General features: G+C 40.7%; 1 protein-coding gene across 2 annotated transcripts in view; it reads left to right on the top strand.

Annotated features, from left to right (window-relative positions):
* Window positions 1-3,839: 3,839 nt before the first annotated feature.
* The window catches only part of LOC138372107 (uncharacterized), an 88,237-nt gene continuing 73,314 nt past the window's right edge, over window positions 3,840-18,762 (top strand). Inside the window, exon 1 of one of the 2 annotated variants that reach the window (XM_069337395.1) lies at window positions 3,840-4,163. In XM_069337395.1, the coding sequence (XP_069193496.1) occupies window positions 4,110-4,163 (54 nt within the window). In that variant the 5' untranslated portion in view covers window positions 3,840-4,109. The remainder of the gene's footprint in view (window positions 4,164-18,762) is intronic. The other variant, XM_069337396.1, reaches the window with a different exon arrangement.

Genomic DNA, 18,762 nt, shown 5'->3' with positions numbered 1-18,762 from the left:
TTAGGCTACACAGTGAATCAGCTTTAGACAATCTTACAGAGGCACTTCACAATATTAACTGGGATTCTGAATTCAATAATACCCATGATATAAATTCATTAGCTAACCTCTTCCTCTCCAAAACTCTAAGCCTCTACAACCTTCATTGTCCCCTTCTTACAAAGCAAGTAACTGACAAAAGATTAAACAATCCATGGCTCACAAGTGGCATTCCCAACTCAATCAACAAGAAACATGAATATGAAAAGAAAGTTAGGATTGGCCTAGTTTCAAAGGAAGTAGCTAAAAGGTACTCATCAATGCTTACCAGTATCATAAGAAAGGCAAAACTTGCATATTATGTCAATAGATTCAATGAAGCAAAAGGCAACATGAAAAACACTTGGAAAACTATCTCTAGTATCCTAGGAACTAAACAACACTCACATAACCAAATAAAACTCTACAAGGATGGGGATATACCGTCAACTGATTTAGAAATGGCAAATGAATTTAATAGTTTCTTTTCATCGGTTGGTGCTAATCTTGCCAGTAAAATCCCACTGACTCAGACACATATTAACACATATCTCTCAGGCAGCTATCCAAACTCTCTTCTCCTTTCACCAATCAGCCCGGCAGATGTTGTGTCCATCATACACTCTCTAAAAACCAAGGCAGGGAACACCAGTGAAATTCCGTCCATTGTGTACAAGAGAGCCTCCCATGCCCTTGCCCCACCCATAGCACTACTGTTCAACAAATCTAGTGTCACACCTTCCCTGATATCCTCAAAAAAGCAAGAGTAACGCCAGTCCATAAAGGAGGCAATCCGGCGGACATAAACAATAATAGACCAATATCAAATCTACCCATTCTATCAAAGATATTTGAAAAAATTATTTACAAACAGCTCTATTCCTACCTCGTAAAATTCGACATACTCAGCCCCTGCCAGTTTGGCTTCCGGTCCCAAAAGAGCACCAACGATGCAATCATTAGTCTCCTTGACGTTATCTACTCAGCCCTTGACAAAAATGAGTTTCCGATTGGACTCTTCATTGACCTAAGAAAAGCCTTTGATACTGTTAATCACAACTACCTCTTACTTAAACTCCAGCATTATGGAATCCGAGGCCTTGCCCTTGACTACATCCGATCCTATCTTAGTGACAGACACCAATATGTAACCATCAATGATACAACTTCGTCCACTCTACCAATTACCGTTGGAGTGCCACAGGGCAGCATCTTAGGACCTCTTCTATTTCTTATATATATAAACGATCTGCCTAATGTCTCTAATATTCTCAAACCTATACTGTTTGCTGACGATACTACTCTTATCTATTCAAACCTCAACCCACATACACTAAATAATGTTGTGAATAATGAATTAAAAAAAGTCCACTTATGGATGTCAACGAACAAACTAACATTAAACATCGAAAAGACTTACTACATCTTATTTGGAAGCAAATCATCAAATGCAATTCAGCTACAGATAGACAACATTAACATCAGTAATAAAGATGATGGCAAGTTTCTTGGCCTATTCCTAGACAAGAGACTCAACTTCAGCACCCACATTCAACACATAACTAAGAAAGTCTCTAAGACAGCTGGTATACTCTCCAAAATCAGATATTATGTTCCTAACTCTGCTCTCCTCTCACTATATTATGCACTAATTTACCCCTATCTTAATTATGGTATCTGTGCATGGGGGTCTACCACTGCAAACCACCTTAAGCCCATCATCACACAGCAAAAATCTGCTATCAGAATGATAACTAACTCAGCTTTCAGACAACACTCAGCTCCCTTGTTTAAATCCCTAAACTTGCTAAATATTAACTCCCTCCACACATTCTCTTGTGTCAACTACATTTACAAAACCCTGTTCTTAAATGCAAACCATGCTCTGAAACTCTCCCTGGACAGATGTAATAGGACCCATTATCACCACACCAGAAATAAATATCTCATTGATATCCCCAGGGTCAAACTTAATCTGTGTAAACACTCTATGCAAATTAAGGGACCTAGTTTATGGAACTCACTCCCTAGTGAATTGAAAAACTGTAAAACTTTTGCCTTATTTAAAAGCAAAGCCAAAAAGTACCTAACTTCATCTTCTTAGTTTCCTACACTGAGCTTTAAATTTGCTCTGTACCTAGTGTTACCCAATCTCCTAATTTTTATGTAATTTCAAACAACCTTATCATTGTGTTCATTGCTGTCTTCTTTTATGTGCTAGCCATATGCTGTATTGTGACTACCAATTTTTGTCAACTACCATTCAAGCTGTCATTGCAACCAATCTTATATTGTTTCTGCTGTATTATACCTACCAATTTTTTTGTCAACTACCATTCAAGCTGTCATTGCAATCAATCTTAGCTACCTATGTGCTTTAATATACTGTACCTACAATTTTCTCTCATCTTTTTTTCATTTCATGTAATCTGTTATCATTTTTTGTCTATAATTTTGCAAGTATTTACCTCCTTAAAATTTTCTTAGATTAAGGACCTGCCCGAAACGCTGCGCGTGCTAGTGGCTTTACAAGACTGTAATTACCATATTTGTATCCTCACATTCCTTATGTACATTCTTGTATATGCATAAATAAAATAAAATAAATACCAGCTAAGTTGTTCACTATGGTAAACAAAACTTTTTATGGACTTTTTATTGATTTTATGGACTGGGAAGCTAGCTTGAAGAGAATTTTTCGCTGGTTTAGACATAATGGATTCTTTTGCCTGCTCTGTAGGCAACAATAATGTCGGTTTTATTTAGTGACACGCAATTCGTCTTTTATGAGAGCATGAACTATTTCAATACACTTTTCACCTTCACGTTCCACAGGAATATTTTGGGACGACACAATAACATAGTCAAGCAGCTTTTGCTGGTCCTGTTCATCCTGGGAGATGGAATGTTGGGCAGATGACACATTTGCAGATGACACTAAGATCTATGATAAAGAAGGAAGTGAAAGTGATATTGAGACCTTACAAAGAGATCTACATGAACTCCACCAATGGTCAGATGACTGGCAAATGCTCTTTAATGTCGATAAATGCAAGACCTTGCCTGTAGGGCATAACATTCCTCGTCACAACTACCAAATTACCAGCTTTACCTTACAACAGATAGATGAAGAATGCGACATTGGAATCAGAATCCATCATTCACTAAAAGTTGCACAACAAGTGGGAGCGGCAGTAAAAAAAGCGAACCAAATCTTGGGAATAATTAAGCGGGCCTTTACCTTCAAGTAAACTAAAGTAGTCCTTCAATTGTATAAGTCTCTGGTGCGCCCCCACCTGGATTATTGCATACAGGCATTGAGACCTTATCTTCAGAAAGACATAGCTGCTCTGGAGAAGATGCAACACCGGGCAACAAAAATCATACCAGAGCTTAGTCATCTCTCGTATCAGGAAGGGTTGAGGGCCACTGGCCAAACACTGCAAATCAGGCATGACAGACAGGGCGGAGCTCATCGAAACACTTAAAATACTAACTAATTTGGACGATGTTGATCCGGACACTTTCTTCACAAGGTCAGATGTAACACGAACGAGGAGCAACGGGTTCAAGCTCAACAAGCCACAATGTAGGACAGAAAACAGGAGAGGCTCTTTCACCCGTATGGTTGTAAACCCGTGGAACAGCCTACCAGCCAAGGAGTAGATAAGGTAAACGCCAAAACTCTACTGGGTTTTAAAATAGATAGAAAAGATCATTCGGGCAAACGGGAAGGACTTTTGAGAAGCCGCCAGCTTCCTGTCCTCGTCAAAGTCACTAGTATTAATAGCTTTTAGGTAATTTCAGCTAAATTATATGTCGAAAAACAAATCAGTAACCAAAGAAACTGGGAAGAGCACCGTGGCGGGTAAGCGAGCGAGCGAGTGACGTCATCACAACAAAGGTTGCTATGCGACGTCTCCACGACTCGTGAAGTTCGCCTGTCTTAAAGACCTGTGTCCACAATACCCGCCAAATTGTCCCTCCCACAGTACTCTCAGGACACTTATGGCAGTGTAAGTGTGTGGTGAGGCCACACCACTGAAGACATTGAGGATATACCACGAGGGAGAGACAAAACTGTTGAAGGAATGCGTCACTGGCTCCACCTGACCACCTTGTTCCTCGCACTCTCATCGTCCTCCGTAAGTACTTGAGTACTTTCTGCTCCACCATTGTCTTACACCTCAACATGTAATTGTTGAGGTGTGGAAATAGGCCTATGGAATTGTTGGGGTGTGGACGTAGGCCAATGGAATTGTTGGGGTAAATTATATGCCTGGCATTGTTAGGGGTGTGGACATTGTCCTATCGAATAATGATAATTGTTATTATAATAATAATAATAATGAGAAAATCCACTGGGACTGTATGGTGTTGCAAACCCATGACCAAGGCATTGCCAGCTGCATACTCTACCACTGTACCACCACTGACTTCCTAAGTCTTACAATCAGATTTCTACTGATATCACAGGAAGTCTGTGATATCCTGAAATCACAGGAAGTCCTGAAGCCAGTCCAAGTTTTACGTAAGACCCCTAAGCACTCGGGTAAAGGGGTAAAGTATTGTAGTTGAAAACCCTATGCCCAACTTCAGATACACAGAAAATCACACTAAGGTGATATACATCAATGAACATTCCACTGAGGCTGTGAGGTAACGCAAACATTGCAGGTTCGCATTGCCTCACTGCTCGAGTGAATTTTCTCATTGATGTAGTGTACATATATCATGTTAGTGTGATTTTCTGTGTAAATAATAATAATAATATTATTATTTATTCAAAAGATTGTGTGTACTAAGAACATAAGAGTATTGTTCAATTGAAGGGACAGGAGTTACACATACTAATGAAGCCACTATTATGCAAAGCCTTTCGGGCAAAATTAATAATATAGAAATTTTTTAATCAATGTTGTGACAGGGTAAAACACTTAATACTATTAGAGAAGTAAGTTAACAAAATGAGTGTTCAAGGAAAATTAAAAATTAATGCAAAGGTGATACTTACAGATGACAAGCATAGACTATTACATTATGGAGTCAGTAGTTCTAGCAACAGTACAGTAGTTTATTTACATTAATTACAGGATGGAAATACAAGGTCTAATTCAGAAAAGTAAGTGAACTGCTCCTCATAACATTTTTTTGGAACATATCAGAACGTAGAGTAACATACTATAATTTAAGGTTAATGGGACCAACACTTACAAATAACCAAGATCATAAAGGACACGAGTAAACACTTTATCAAAGAAATGCATGAAATTAGATGACATTAAATGTAGACAGTAAATGTAGAAATTAAATGAGTAATACAGTGTCCTCGCTTGAACGAACTATATGAGGCATGGCCAATTCGTTCCAGTGTGGAATTCATTCCATCCGTCCAGCTCCAGCAACCCCCTTCCCCCCAAAAAATACAATCACATTAACCCTTAACATGCTCGGGGTCTAATATCCTGCCATCCGCACAGGCGCATGTCATTTTGAAAAAAAAAAATTTTTTTTTTTTTTTTTGCTAATCTGTTAAGTTCTGTTCACTGATCACGGGAAAAATAAAAAAAAAATCTATTGTACTTGCTTTTGTTGCAATAGAGCCGAGAAGCTCGGTGATGACGTCACAATCTGCATGTTCGCTCATGCAGTACACGCCCGGGAGGTGTTGCGCGCGGTCCTCAAACAGCCAGAGTTGCCACAAATATATTTTCGCGCTATTTATTTACAATGTCTAAACGCATTTTATCTAATTTTTTTTCACTAATTGTGTTTCAAATACTGTTTGAACATATTTTGTATCAATAATTGTTGCATATTTGAGTATACACAGGCGCACACAAATGTTTTCAATTACGGCAATATAATATGTCATTACAGTCTATTATATTGTATGTTCTGCTTATATTTGTATATATTTACACACACGCACACGCTATCTGCTTATATGTTTACATATTTACACACTCGCACACGCAATACACACTTTGAAGCACACTTAGAAGATTTCTAGACTGTGGTAGTCATTGAAGCAGTCGACAGCACATAATGGGATACCACACGTTTCACACCATGTTTGCACAAGCTTCCGTTTCTTGTCTCTACGTGTCGTTGTTTTACACACCAAGCAATCACGTTGGGCTATTGCACGCTTCACACCAGGTGGCAAATACTTAAGTTTGTGTGCTAGGAAGCCTTCAGTGTGAGCGAGGCGTGGAGTACCAGCATGCTGCAACAGTGGGTTTATGATGGGCCGCTGAATACCTGGGACATCTTTTGCAAACTTTCCTAATAACTGTATTGCAGCATCAAATACAAAGTCACGGAAAGTGGGCTTACGTCCAGTTCTCACAAGGTACATGTTGAAACAGTTCAGCATGCTCATGTCCACAAGATGGAAGAACACTTTTTTCGTCCACCTACATGTCTTCCGCACACACTCTGCAGTGCCAATCATCATGTCTGATTTATCAATCAACCGCATGTTGATATTATAGTCTAAAACACAGTCTGGCTTATATAGTGGTGCGTTTGTTTTATGGCTCACTTTCCCACTGTTCACCATTGTTCCATCATGAATTGTTGTCAACAAGTTCACCTCTCTTTTGTCTTTCCACCGAACTGACAGAATGTTATCACTTTTCCTTCTCTGACACTCGCCAACTGCAATGTCGTTGTCAAACACAGGCATTTCCCTTCATTGTGGCTTTACTGTACCAACCAATCCGGTTCTATTTTCTAGCAAGAACCGAGCTAGCAAGGGACTTGTATAGTAATTATCTGTGTATAAAATGTGTCCCTTGTTCATCCACGGAGCCATGATGGTCTTCACTACACTCTCCGAGAATCCATGTTCGTCGTTACCGGGAATGTCTACATCACTAGCCGAGTACAGAATCATGTGTAACACGTATCCTGTCTCACAATCACAAAGAACAAAAAATTTCGGGCCAAATCGGTTTCATTTTGAGGGAATGTACTGTTTGAATGGAACACGTCCCTTGAAAAGTATGAGAGATTCATCAACCACCAGCTTCTGTGCTGGAACGTAAAAATCTCTGAATTTTCCAATAACATCGTTCATGTAGTGCCTCACTCGCCACAGTCTATCATCAGGTGTTCGGTCCTGAACACTTCCAAAATGTAGACACCTGAGGAGTATTTGAAACCTGTCTCGTGACATATATTTCCCGAATAAAGGTGTTGGTATTGTCTTGTCCTTGCTCCAATAGTCATTTATTGCATGTTTGTGACAGTGCTTCATCAACAAACAGAGTGCCAAAAACACATACATTTCCGCCACTGTGGTATTTTTCCAACGCTGCAGTCGTGAAAATTCTGTGATTTCCCTCTCAATCAGGTAAGCAGCATGCAGGTTTGTTTGGTGTACAATGTATTCCATGAGTGGTTCATCATAGAATGCTGTAAAATATTCCATCTCAGCCATGTCCTCACCTTGATTAGGGAAAAGGTTTGTAATCCCTACATCTTTATCGTCAAAGTGAGGAATATTAGGAATAAAATCGTCACCATCACTCCACTCAAGTACACCAGGCGTCCTGCGAGATGCAGAGGAAAGACGGCGAGGAAGCGATGCATACCGGTGACCAGGAGCTGAATACCGTCTGCGAGAAGCACGGCAGCTACGTGCACGTGAGGTGGATGCACGTGAGGTGGATGCACGTGAACACGAGGGTCTTGGTCCCTCATGTGGTGCCATGCGGTGGCGCTTGGCCGGGCGAGATGCTGCTGACGCGACAATTTCTCGCCCAGTTACACCACTGGTACCAGCCACAGGCTCAATAAAACTTTGATCTGAGTCACTAAACCCAGAAAAGGAGTCGCCTCCCTCTGACTCGTCACCCTCAAACAGAAAATATTCACAGGAACTGTGAGGTCGTGGTAGAATTGGGGTAGAAAATGGGCGAGGAGGCATGGGAGAGCGTATAGGCCTCGCCATGGCATGGCGGTCATTCTCACTTTCACTGCTGCTGCTACTATCACCCGACAACTGTGTATAATCCTCATCGTTGTCTGAATCGTCAAACACACTTTCTTCACCTTCAGAGAATAATTTGTGGGCTATTTGCTCTGGGGTGAGGGACTGAGTGGTGCGTGCCCGTGAGGCGTTTGACCGTGCGCTCGCCATGGTGACTCTCGCTAAACTGAGGCCTCCCATGCCTTCGGATCGTGAGCGGGAATTTTTTTCAAAATGGCCGCTGTTTACTAGAGCCCCTGGGCAGCGTATGGGACCCCCAGCTACACCGCGGGCCATTCAAATCGTGCACGGTACCCATACACTTCATATGAAGTGAAGCGCAGTTGACTGGTAAAACGATTTACACTTCATATGAAGTGATGCGCACTTTAAGGGTTAATACATATGCCAGTACACATTTGCCTTATGAAAAATTTAAATAACAAAGAATTTGTATTGCAATGAGTGCTGGTAAGGTGTGTCCTTACCAGTTGAGTTGTGTAGTGCAAACTTTGTTAGCCTCAATATCCTGAGTGCCACACATATGATATGAATATAAGTGTTTAAAGAACAGTAACTTTTCTAACAAATATACATTATACACTACAGTCTGTACATAAAGTACGGACCACAAGAATCACACTACTGCAGTACACGTATATTACTTAAACTATACTTTGTGCATTTAATGTCATTAGAACTGTGCTGTACAGCTCAATTGGCACTCCCAGGTAAGTTATGTCTAGTGCTGGGTGCTGGTCCAGTTGCCTGGGCATCCTTGGAAGGTGAGTCCTTGCTAGTGCTGGGTGCTGGTCCAGTTGCCTGGGCATCCTCAGAAGGTGAGTCCTTGCTAGTGCTGGGTGCTGGTCCAGTTGCCTGGGCATCCTCAGAAGGTGTGTCCTTGCTAGTGCTGGGTGCTGGTCCAGTTGCCTGGACATCCTCAGAAGGTGAGTCCTTACTAGTGCTGGGTGCTGGTCCAGTTGCCTGGGCATCCTCGGATCGTGAGTCCTTGCTAGTGCTGGGTGCTGGTCCAGTTGCCTGGACATCCTCAGAAGGTGAGTCCTTGCTAGTGCTGAGTGCTGGTCCAGTTGCCTGGGCATCCTCGGATCGTGAGTCCTTGCTAGTGCTGGGTGCTGGTCCTGTAGGCCTACTGTGAAACCGTACCAAAAACTTTTGAATCTTAGTTTGTTTCTTTGTTGTGAGCTTCATTATAATATCTTTCATGTCCTTTAGGTGCAGGTAATAATCTGTCAGCTCTTCATTATCAGTTACAGCAACCAAATCGAGCAGATCATTAACCTTTTGCAATGATGCAGCATATGGAATAGGTAATGCACTATCATCTTTCTCTTCCACATCCTCATCATTATTACCAGTAACAGACTGGATAATCTAATCATCAGTTAATTCACTATAACCTGGATCATCAGTATCATTATCTAACCACTCATTCTCATCAGAAAGTTGTAAATCTTCCTCACTTGCATCTATGAATGTCTCAAAAATTGCATTATCAAAGCCCTCAAAAGCACAGTCATCTTCATTCTAACCAGGTACTGGACTCAGAATTTTATTCCATGCATTCTTTAACCCCTAAGCTGCTTTGGGCTATTTGGCTTACAACACCCACAGGCACAACAACAAAAATAACAAAATTATTTTGTCTTAAAAAAGTGTTCATTTGTGTTACCTGAGCACGGGAAAAATAATAAAAAAAATTGTAAGTGGCATATTTTGGCCGCAGTAGGGTGGGGGGAAAGTCTGGCAAAAAAAAGAGGTGTTGACAAAGCAAGTGTCGGAGGCGGTCTGCTTCGCCCCAGCTGTCAGGTGGAAGTTGCCACAAAGATGATATTACCTAATTATTTCAATGTCTCTGATTTTTTCTTAGTTTTTTTGCAGTAATATTATTCAATAGTGTGTAGTGTGATATATTTATATAATAAAATGTGTGAATCATTGCTGCATTCAAAATTATGGTGTGCATATTATTGATTCAATTATTATGTTCATAAAACAATGAACAAATACTTTTGCAGTTATTACACTATATACACACAGGTTATATATAAGTATCTGCATGTTTTGTTCACCGTAATGAACCACAAAGTTGATATGGTGAGTCAAAAAGCCACGAGAAGTGGCCACCACATACCAGCCACTCGTCACTCACTCACTCAAAAACTCCTCACGCGTTCATCTAAGCTGGCATAGTGCACAAAGAGCATAGTGGCCACCCTTACACAGCATGACAAGTCAGGAAGGTGACGCCACCTCCCTCACCAAAATGGCTTCTCCCAACACTCCTTTTGCTGTTATTACACAATATATATATGTTATATATAAGTATCTACATTTGTAATTATCTAAGTATAATTGCCTTAGTGTAGTTAAAGGATAAGAGCTATGCTCGTGGTGTCCCCTCTTCCCAGCACTCTTTGTCATATAACGCTTTGAAACTACTGACGGTCCTGATCTCCACCACCATTTTGCCTAACTTGTTCCAACCGTCTACCACTAAGTTTGCAAAAGTAAATTTTCTTATATTTCTTCGGCATCTGTGTTCAGTTAGTTTAAATCTATGACCTCTTGTTATTGAGGTTCCAGGTCTCGGGAAATCTTCCCTATCAATTTTATCAATTCCTGTTATTATTTTGTACGTAGTGATCATATCACCTCTTCTCCTTCTGTCCTCTAGTTTTGGCATATTTAATGCCTCTAACCCTCTCCTCATAGTTCTTGTCCTTCAGTTCTGGGAGCCACTTAGTGCCATGTCTTTGCATGTTTTCCAGTTTGTTGATGTGCTTCTTAAGATATGGGCACCATACAATTGCTGTATATTCCAGCTTTGGTCTAACAAGTTGTGAACAATTTCTTTAATATTTCACCATCTATGTATTTAAAAGCAATTCTGAAGTTAGAAAGTGTAGCATAGGCCCCTCGCACAATATTCTTAATGTGATCCTCAGGTGATAGTTTGTATCTAGAAGTACCCCTGGATTTCTTTCTTTATCAGACTTCTTTAAAGATTTCTCACATAATTTATAAGTTGTGTGGGGGGGGGTCTATGTTCTCCTATTCCACATTCCATAACATGTCATTTATTTACATTAAATTCCATTTGCCAAGCGGTGCTCCATATACTTATTCTGTCCAGGTCTTCATGAAGGATATGACACTCGTCTAAGTTACTTTTCTTCCCTATTATCTTAGCATCATCAGCAAACATGTTCATATAATTCTGTATTCCATCTGGTAGAGCGTTAATGTAGACAATGAACATTACCGGTGCATGAACTGAACCCTGTGGTACTCCGCTTGTGACATTTCTCCAGTCCGATGCACTTCTTCTTATTACTGCCCTCATTTTTCTATCAAATTTTTTTTCATCCATGTTAGCAGCTTACCTGTCACCCCTCCAATGTGTTCCAGTTTCCAGAACAACTTCTTATGTGGAACTATGCCGAAAGCCTTTTTTTAGGTCCAGATAGATGCAGTCAACTCAACCATCTCTTTCCTGTAAAATCTCTGTGGCTCGATCATAGAAACTGAGTAAATTTGTTACACAGGATCTTCCAGACTGAAAACCATACTGGCGGTCTGATTTTATATCGTTTGTCTCCAGGTGTTTTGACTATTACACTTGTCAACGATACGGGTCTATAATTGAGGGGGTGTTCCCTGCCGCCACTTTTGTAGATTGGAACTATGTTGGCCTTTTTCCACGCATCTGCTACGATTCCTGTACACAGGGATGCCTGAAAATCAGGTGAAGTGGAATGTTGAGCTCAGATGCACATTCTCTCAGAACCCCATGGTGAAACTCCATCTGGGCCAACTGCTTTGTTCTTACTTAGCTCCTTGAGAATATTTTACACTTGGTCTCTAGACAACTCTATATGCTTTATGTTCTCTGGAAGTCTTATTTATGTCTGGTTCTCTGAAGATTTCATTTTGTATAAACACACTTTGGAACTTTTCGTTTAATGTTTCACACATTTCCTTATCATTTTCCGTGAATCTGTTTCCCATTTTCAACCTCTGGATATTATCCTTTACCTGCAATTTGTTTTTTATGAATTTGTAGAATAGGCCTAGTTATGTTTTTCATTTGTCCTCTATCCCTTTTTCAAAATTTCTTTCTGCTTCTCTCCTTGTAGTTGCTGTGTAATTGTTTCTTGTACCTTTGTTTCACTGGTATATTTGAGGGTTAGGCCTCTTCCTATATTGATTCCATTTTTATGTCTTTTGGTCTTTGGCCCTCTCGCAATTTCTGTTGAACCAATCCTGTTTTCTGGCCCCTGCATCTCTGTTTAGGTATGAATGTTTGTGTGCCTTCATCCTATATTTTGCAAAATTTGGCATACATCTCATTTACTTAACCTGGCTAGCAACAAGTCTGTCCAATTACACTCATTAACATTTTTTTTTAAGTTCTCCATAGTGTCCTCTCTTGAAATCAAGTTTATCGACTTTTTCAATGTCCCCATTTTCTTCTAGGTGATATCTTAAGGCATATTTAATGTCTAACATGACATGATCACTCTTTCCCAAGGGTGTTACCATAGCGAGCCACTAAGCTTGTTTGGTGATGGCAGACAGTAACAAGTGGCACCACACAACTGATGTTCCCCTCCCTCTCTCAGTGGTTCAATGCCAGACACACTAACATTTCTCCTTCAAGTACAGTATACTGTTTGTGGTGTTATTACACTATATACACACATCTATATAAATAAAAATGGAAATGTTCGTTTGTTCAAAATCGCTTATCTCCAAGAGTTCTTCACCGATTGCCTTGAAATTTTCACACAACGTTCCCTTCGCATCCGAGCGGGTTTTTATATACATACTATATAGATGTCACATCTGTGACAGGAAAAAACATGCTTTTTTTGAAAAGCAGTGTTTTTCGGGTGTTTTTCATATGAGGGAAATCTTCGAAACCTCTTTATTGATTGCTTTGAAATTTTGACACAACATTGCATTCGAATAGGCGAGTGTTTTTACATACCTACTATATACATGCCTCAACTGTGATAGGGAAAAACATGCTTTTTTTGAAAAACAGCGCCATCTGTAGGACGTAAGAGCAACACAAGCTGTAATCTCTGAAAGTTCTACGCTAATTGCTTTGAAATTTTAGCACAATGTTCCATTCGAATACATGCGTGTTTTTATGTACCTACTGTTTAGGTGCCGCACCTGTGACAGGTAAAAACGTGCGTTTTTTGAAAAGCAGCGCCATCAGTTGCATGCAAGAGCAACACAAGATATACAAAATATGTTACGATGACATTTCAATGTTTCCGATTGCATTGATAAATTGAATTTTCATAGATTTTTATTTATTTTCATTTTGATTTAATTATTTTGTGTGACGTTGCATTGGAATTGAGCTGTGTTGTTTACCATACCGTTTATTTCGTGGGTATACAGTAGCTTATTTTTTTCTTTTTTCATTGTTTTTCATTTCATATTTTTAACTATTATTAGTTTTCAGTGCAATTGATGGTGAAATTGAGCTGTGTAGATTGATCTGTGTTTGAATTGAAATATTTCTTTAGTATTTTTTGTTTTTGTTTTGAAAACAAGAAAATGGACAACACGTTTATTTCAAAACTGCAAATGTACAACAAACAGCTATGAATCCATCGGCTACAACGTTAACTGCTTTCTTCACGTTATGTCAAAATGACGAGTTTGCGAAAACACTGCTGTATTCGGAAGTGCATACGTATTACACATGGAATGCCAGTAGAAAATCATTTGAACGACGCAAATGAGGAGACCGAGTCAACGGACAACCTGGCATATTCAAATAAACTACGATAGGCAGACTATACACCATGCATCCCAATCAAGATGAAGGCTTCTTTCTTCGCATGCTGTTGGTAAATGTGCCCGGTCCAATGTCTTTTCAGCCACTGAGATTTGTCAACGGCGTAACACATGCCACATTCCGTAATGCATGTCAAGCTGGAAGTTTATTGGAGAACGACCGACACTGGGATGTATGCATTAATGACGCGTCCAACACGTTACATCCAAATCAAATTTATACAGTTTGCAATCATATTGACCGCCTGCTCTCCTTCATCTCCAACAGAGTTATGGGAGAAATATAAATTGCACATGGTTGAAGATATTATCTGTTGAATATGAAGGAAAATTCAGATATGAACTTGGATTTCACAGCGGAAATCTACAACAAAGCGTTGATAATGATTGAAGATTTGTGCTTAGAATTCGTGAACAAAGTTCTAAATCAATTGGAAATTTAATCACCGAATCGATCTGCTGCTGCTTCGTTCGATGTAGAATTGCGTCGTGAACAAAATTACAACATGAGTGATCTGTTGTCGTATGTGCAATCAAATATTCCTAAGCTAAACGCTTGAGCGAAAAGGCATTTACAATCGAATACTGTAACCCCGCGCTTATCCGAGATTCGAACATCCGGAAAATGCCCTTATACGGCCAAAATCGTGACCGGATAAAGTTCTCAATATCCAGCCAAAATGGCTACAGGAACCGGATAAAAGTGGGTTTGGCCAGATGAAAATTCGGTCGTACCGTATTAATCCCGTCTGCCTGTGGCTCTAGACGCATGGTGGAGGAGGGGGTGGGGTGGGTGGGTGGTGTCGGGAGGGTGGGAAGGGAGCGTCGGGAGGGACCACCTGGGTACAGGAATTACCATTAATTTTAGAAAAATTAATCATAGCCAAAAACAAATGAAATAAGTACTTGTAATTATGTAATAACAAAATAAATAAGTTTCCTAAAAGCAATGTGATGTGCACAGGCTGAAGTTTCCTTAAAAAAATATTGAGTTTTTTTCCTCCTGGTGGCCTACGTAACGTACTATAACTGCCCCAAGTGGACCCGTCCAACATTGGTCAACCCATGTGTGGTCCCGTCCCTCGTGTTATACCACAGTGCTGCGCCATTAGTGAAATATTTTTTAAATAACTTTTCTATTTTCATAGTAACTTTAAACATTTTTGGCCAAGACTATGTCTGGTAGCAGCATCAATCGTTCTGGAGGTGTTAAGAGGAAGAAGGTTGTCCTAGCAATTAAAGACAAGTTACGGGTTGTTCAACAAGTGAGGCGCCACAGGCAAGCCAAGCGCCTTCAACAAGTGAGGCGCAAGCAAGCGCCATCAACAAGTGAGGCATCACAGGCAAGCCAAGCGCATTCAACAAGTGAGGCGCCACAGGGAAGCCAAGTGCCTTCAACAAGTGAGGCGCCACAGGCGAGCCAAGCGCCTTCAACAAGTGAGGCGCCACAGGCGAGCCAAGCGCCTTCAACAAGTGAGGCGCCACAGGCGAGCCAAGCGCCTTCAACAAGTGAGGCGCCACAGGCAAGCCAAGCGCCTTCAACAAGTGAGGCAAGCAAGCACCTTCAACAAGTGAGGCTTCACAGGCAAGCCAAATGCCTTCAACAAGTGAGGCTTCACAGGCAAGCCAAGCGCCTTCAACAAGTGAGGTGCAAGCAAGCGCATTTAACAAGTGAGGCCTCACAGGCAACCCAAATGCCTTCAACCAGTGAAGCTTCAGCAGCTGGCAGTCAATACTAACTTTGCTTAACCCTTAAACTGCTAGGGGCCCAAATGGAATTCACACCCACAGGCGCAACAAAAAAAAAAAAAAATCCAAAAAATTCTTTCATCTTATAGAAGTGTTCATTTTTGTTCTCTGATCACAGAAAAAAATAACAAAAAAATCGTAGGTGGCATATTTTAGCCGCAATAGGGTAGGGAAGTGTGGCGAAAAAGGGGCGTTGGCAGAGCCTTTGCCAGACGAGGTCTACTCCGCTCGAGCTGTCAGACAGCAGTTGCCACAAATATATTATTACCTAATTATTTCAATGTCTCTGATTTTTTCTTAGTTTTTTTGCAGTAATATTATTCCATACAGTGAATTGTGGTATATTTATATTATAAAATGTGTGAACCATCTCTGTATTCAAAATTATGGTGTGCATATTAGTGATTCAATTATTATGTTCATAAAACAATAAACAAATAGTTTTGCTGGTGTTACACTATATACACAGGTTATGTATAAGTATCTGCATATTTTGTACACCATAACAAACTACTAAGTTGGTCTTGTGAGTCAAAAAGCAACGAGGAGTGACCACCAAACACCAGCGAGCCACTCACTGCCACCCTCACTGGCACTCACTGCCTCCCTCAACACCACCTCACTCACCCTCATTCACCTCCCACAATACTGTTTTTGTATTTATTCACTATATACAGACGTTATATATACGTATTTACATGCTTTGTTCACCATAACTGTACATCTAAGCTTGTATGGCGAGTAAAGGCACAAAGACGTAGCTACTCACTCAGCTGATCGGCAGCCGCCCTCAAGGCCAGACGCACTAATATTTGTCCTCCAACAAAATTGTTTGTGGTGTTATTACGCTATATACACACATTATATATAAGTATCTACCTGTTTTATTCACCATACCTGTACAAATAAGCTGGTATGGTGCCCAAAGACCATAGTGGCCATCAGTAAACACTATGTCAAGTCGTGCAGACGACGCTCCTCCCTCACCAAAATGGCGGCTCCCAACCTTCTCCTCTCGCTGTTATCTCACACTATACACACGTTATATAAAAGTATCTACATTTGTGTTCACCATAGCGAACCACTAAGCTTGTATGGTGAGTGCAGCCAATTAATGGTGGCCACACACAGTCAGAAGACGACGCCACAACCCTCCCTCCCACAGCCTTACTCCTCCCTCCATGGAGCACAGCGCTAAATATCACCACAATCCTGCTATTATCAGAATCCTGGTCAGTTTTATCACAGTCAGGGGGCTTCAGGGGGCAATCACTGCTAAATAATAGCAGTATCATTTATATTATGGTATTTGTAGGCGATGCTGTGGTCACAAGCTGAACAGCGGTGCTGTGAGCTCGTGCTGCGTGCGCCAGCCTTGGTGGCTTGCTCAATACTGACGCTGTAACACCCAAGAATGTTGGCCTAGATTTTTTTTCTAGGTGGCATCTGGCAACTATCGGTCGTGGCTGTACTATAGCTGCCCCTATCCCAGGCGGGGCATTTAAATTATAGCGCTAGACACGAAATCATATATAAATGATGTGCGCGGTTTCGGTTTTGTCACCGATATCATTTATATATGATATACGCGGTTTGAGAGTTAATGAACTGTACAGTAATTTTAAAGTGTTAATTTTAGTGTTGTGTTAGTATAGGTTACGTAAATTTTTAAGAATTCTTAACTTCAAGATGTGTGGCATCAATCAAGAAGACGAACACCAACAAGGTAAGTTGAGGTTTCTAGTTGAATATTTAATAATTATGTGTGGCAAGGCAATTCAAATTATGTTGTTTGTAGTTTAAAAATAGTTGGAAATGGTCACTTTTAGACTCGTAGGTGAAAAAGTACTATTATCCGAAAAATGTGATAATCCAGCTGGGGATCCTTCCCATATAGTCTGGATGATCGAGTGGAGACAGTAATTCAAACTGTCAATAACGGGTTTGGAGAAATCTTCTTAGATGTGCCAGGAGTAACTGTAAATCCTTCCTAATTAGATTGATTCTGGCAGCATTTCGATCCAAAATGGCATAACCTTAGCTCTTGCATCGTCCGTAATAGCTGCGACATTGTTACCAGGTGGAAGAACTGCTACTTCGGCTTGTTACCAGGTGGAAGAACTGCTACTTCGGCTTTGAAATTGCCACTGAACATGCAATTCATTGAAACTCCCATGTGCAACATTTCCAAAGCATCCTGCATGGGAAAAGTATTGCAGAAATGTAAACTTATTGTTTGGGTTGAATGCACAATGGCCCACAAAAAATCACTCAAGGCTCTTGATCGATCATTGTAAGATTTGCGTGGAAACATCAGACCATTTGGGAATGCATTAATGTTGCTTGCAGGAGATTTCAGGCAAACATTACCTGTAATTCCTCGATAGAAGTCCGTCGACACTGTTGAGAAAGCAGATGAAGCGGTTAGTTATCCAACAGAATTTTTTAATTCTCTCGCTCTGCCAGGGATACTATCACACGTACGGCAATTGAAAATCTGCGTGCCAATTATCATGTTGCGAAATATCAATCGGCTAAAGCTTTGCAACGCCATGCACCTTGCAGTAAAAAAATGAATCAGCAATGTCGTAGAAGCAACAATCTTGACAGGACCTTTCAGTGGTGAAGATGTCCTCATTCCTCGCATTCTTATGATTCCAACAGATATGCCATGCAGGCGATGAGTCACAATAACGTGGCTGAAGTATGTTGACCAGACCACACACTAGAAATTGAAGGGACAACGACGTTTCGGTCCGTCCTGGACCATTCTCAAGTCGATTGTGATGAGGACAGGTAGGGACAGGCATTAAATAGGCAAGAGAGAGCTGAGGAGGAAAGTCAGGTGTAGGGGATAGTAGTAATGAGAACTGCAGCAGGCCTATTGGCCCATACGAGGCAGCTCCTATTATAACCCCCGAAGGAGATAGTAATAGGAATAAGAGGAGGATAGCAAGGGAGCGTAGAAGACAATGAACAGAAAAAGGGAGAAGAGAGAAAGAAAGAAATGGAAGGGGGAAAGCTTATGTTAAGTCACGTTTGTTAGAAAGATTAGAGCATTTGAGTATATACTGTGAAAGGGAAGAGTCCACAGCAACAAAGCCAGGACTCAAGTTCATGTTGGGTACATTGTTAATAAGAGCCGATTCTACAAGACGGCGTCTGTGTAGAGTAGAGGC

The sequence above is a fragment of the Procambarus clarkii genome, chromosome 37 (assembly GCF_040958095.1).
Source record: "Procambarus clarkii isolate CNS0578487 chromosome 37, FALCON_Pclarkii_2.0, whole genome shotgun sequence".
Taxonomy (NCBI): Eukaryota; Metazoa; Arthropoda; class Malacostraca; order Decapoda; family Cambaridae; genus Procambarus; species Procambarus clarkii.
This window is presented reverse-complemented; position numbering and strand designations above follow the sequence as displayed.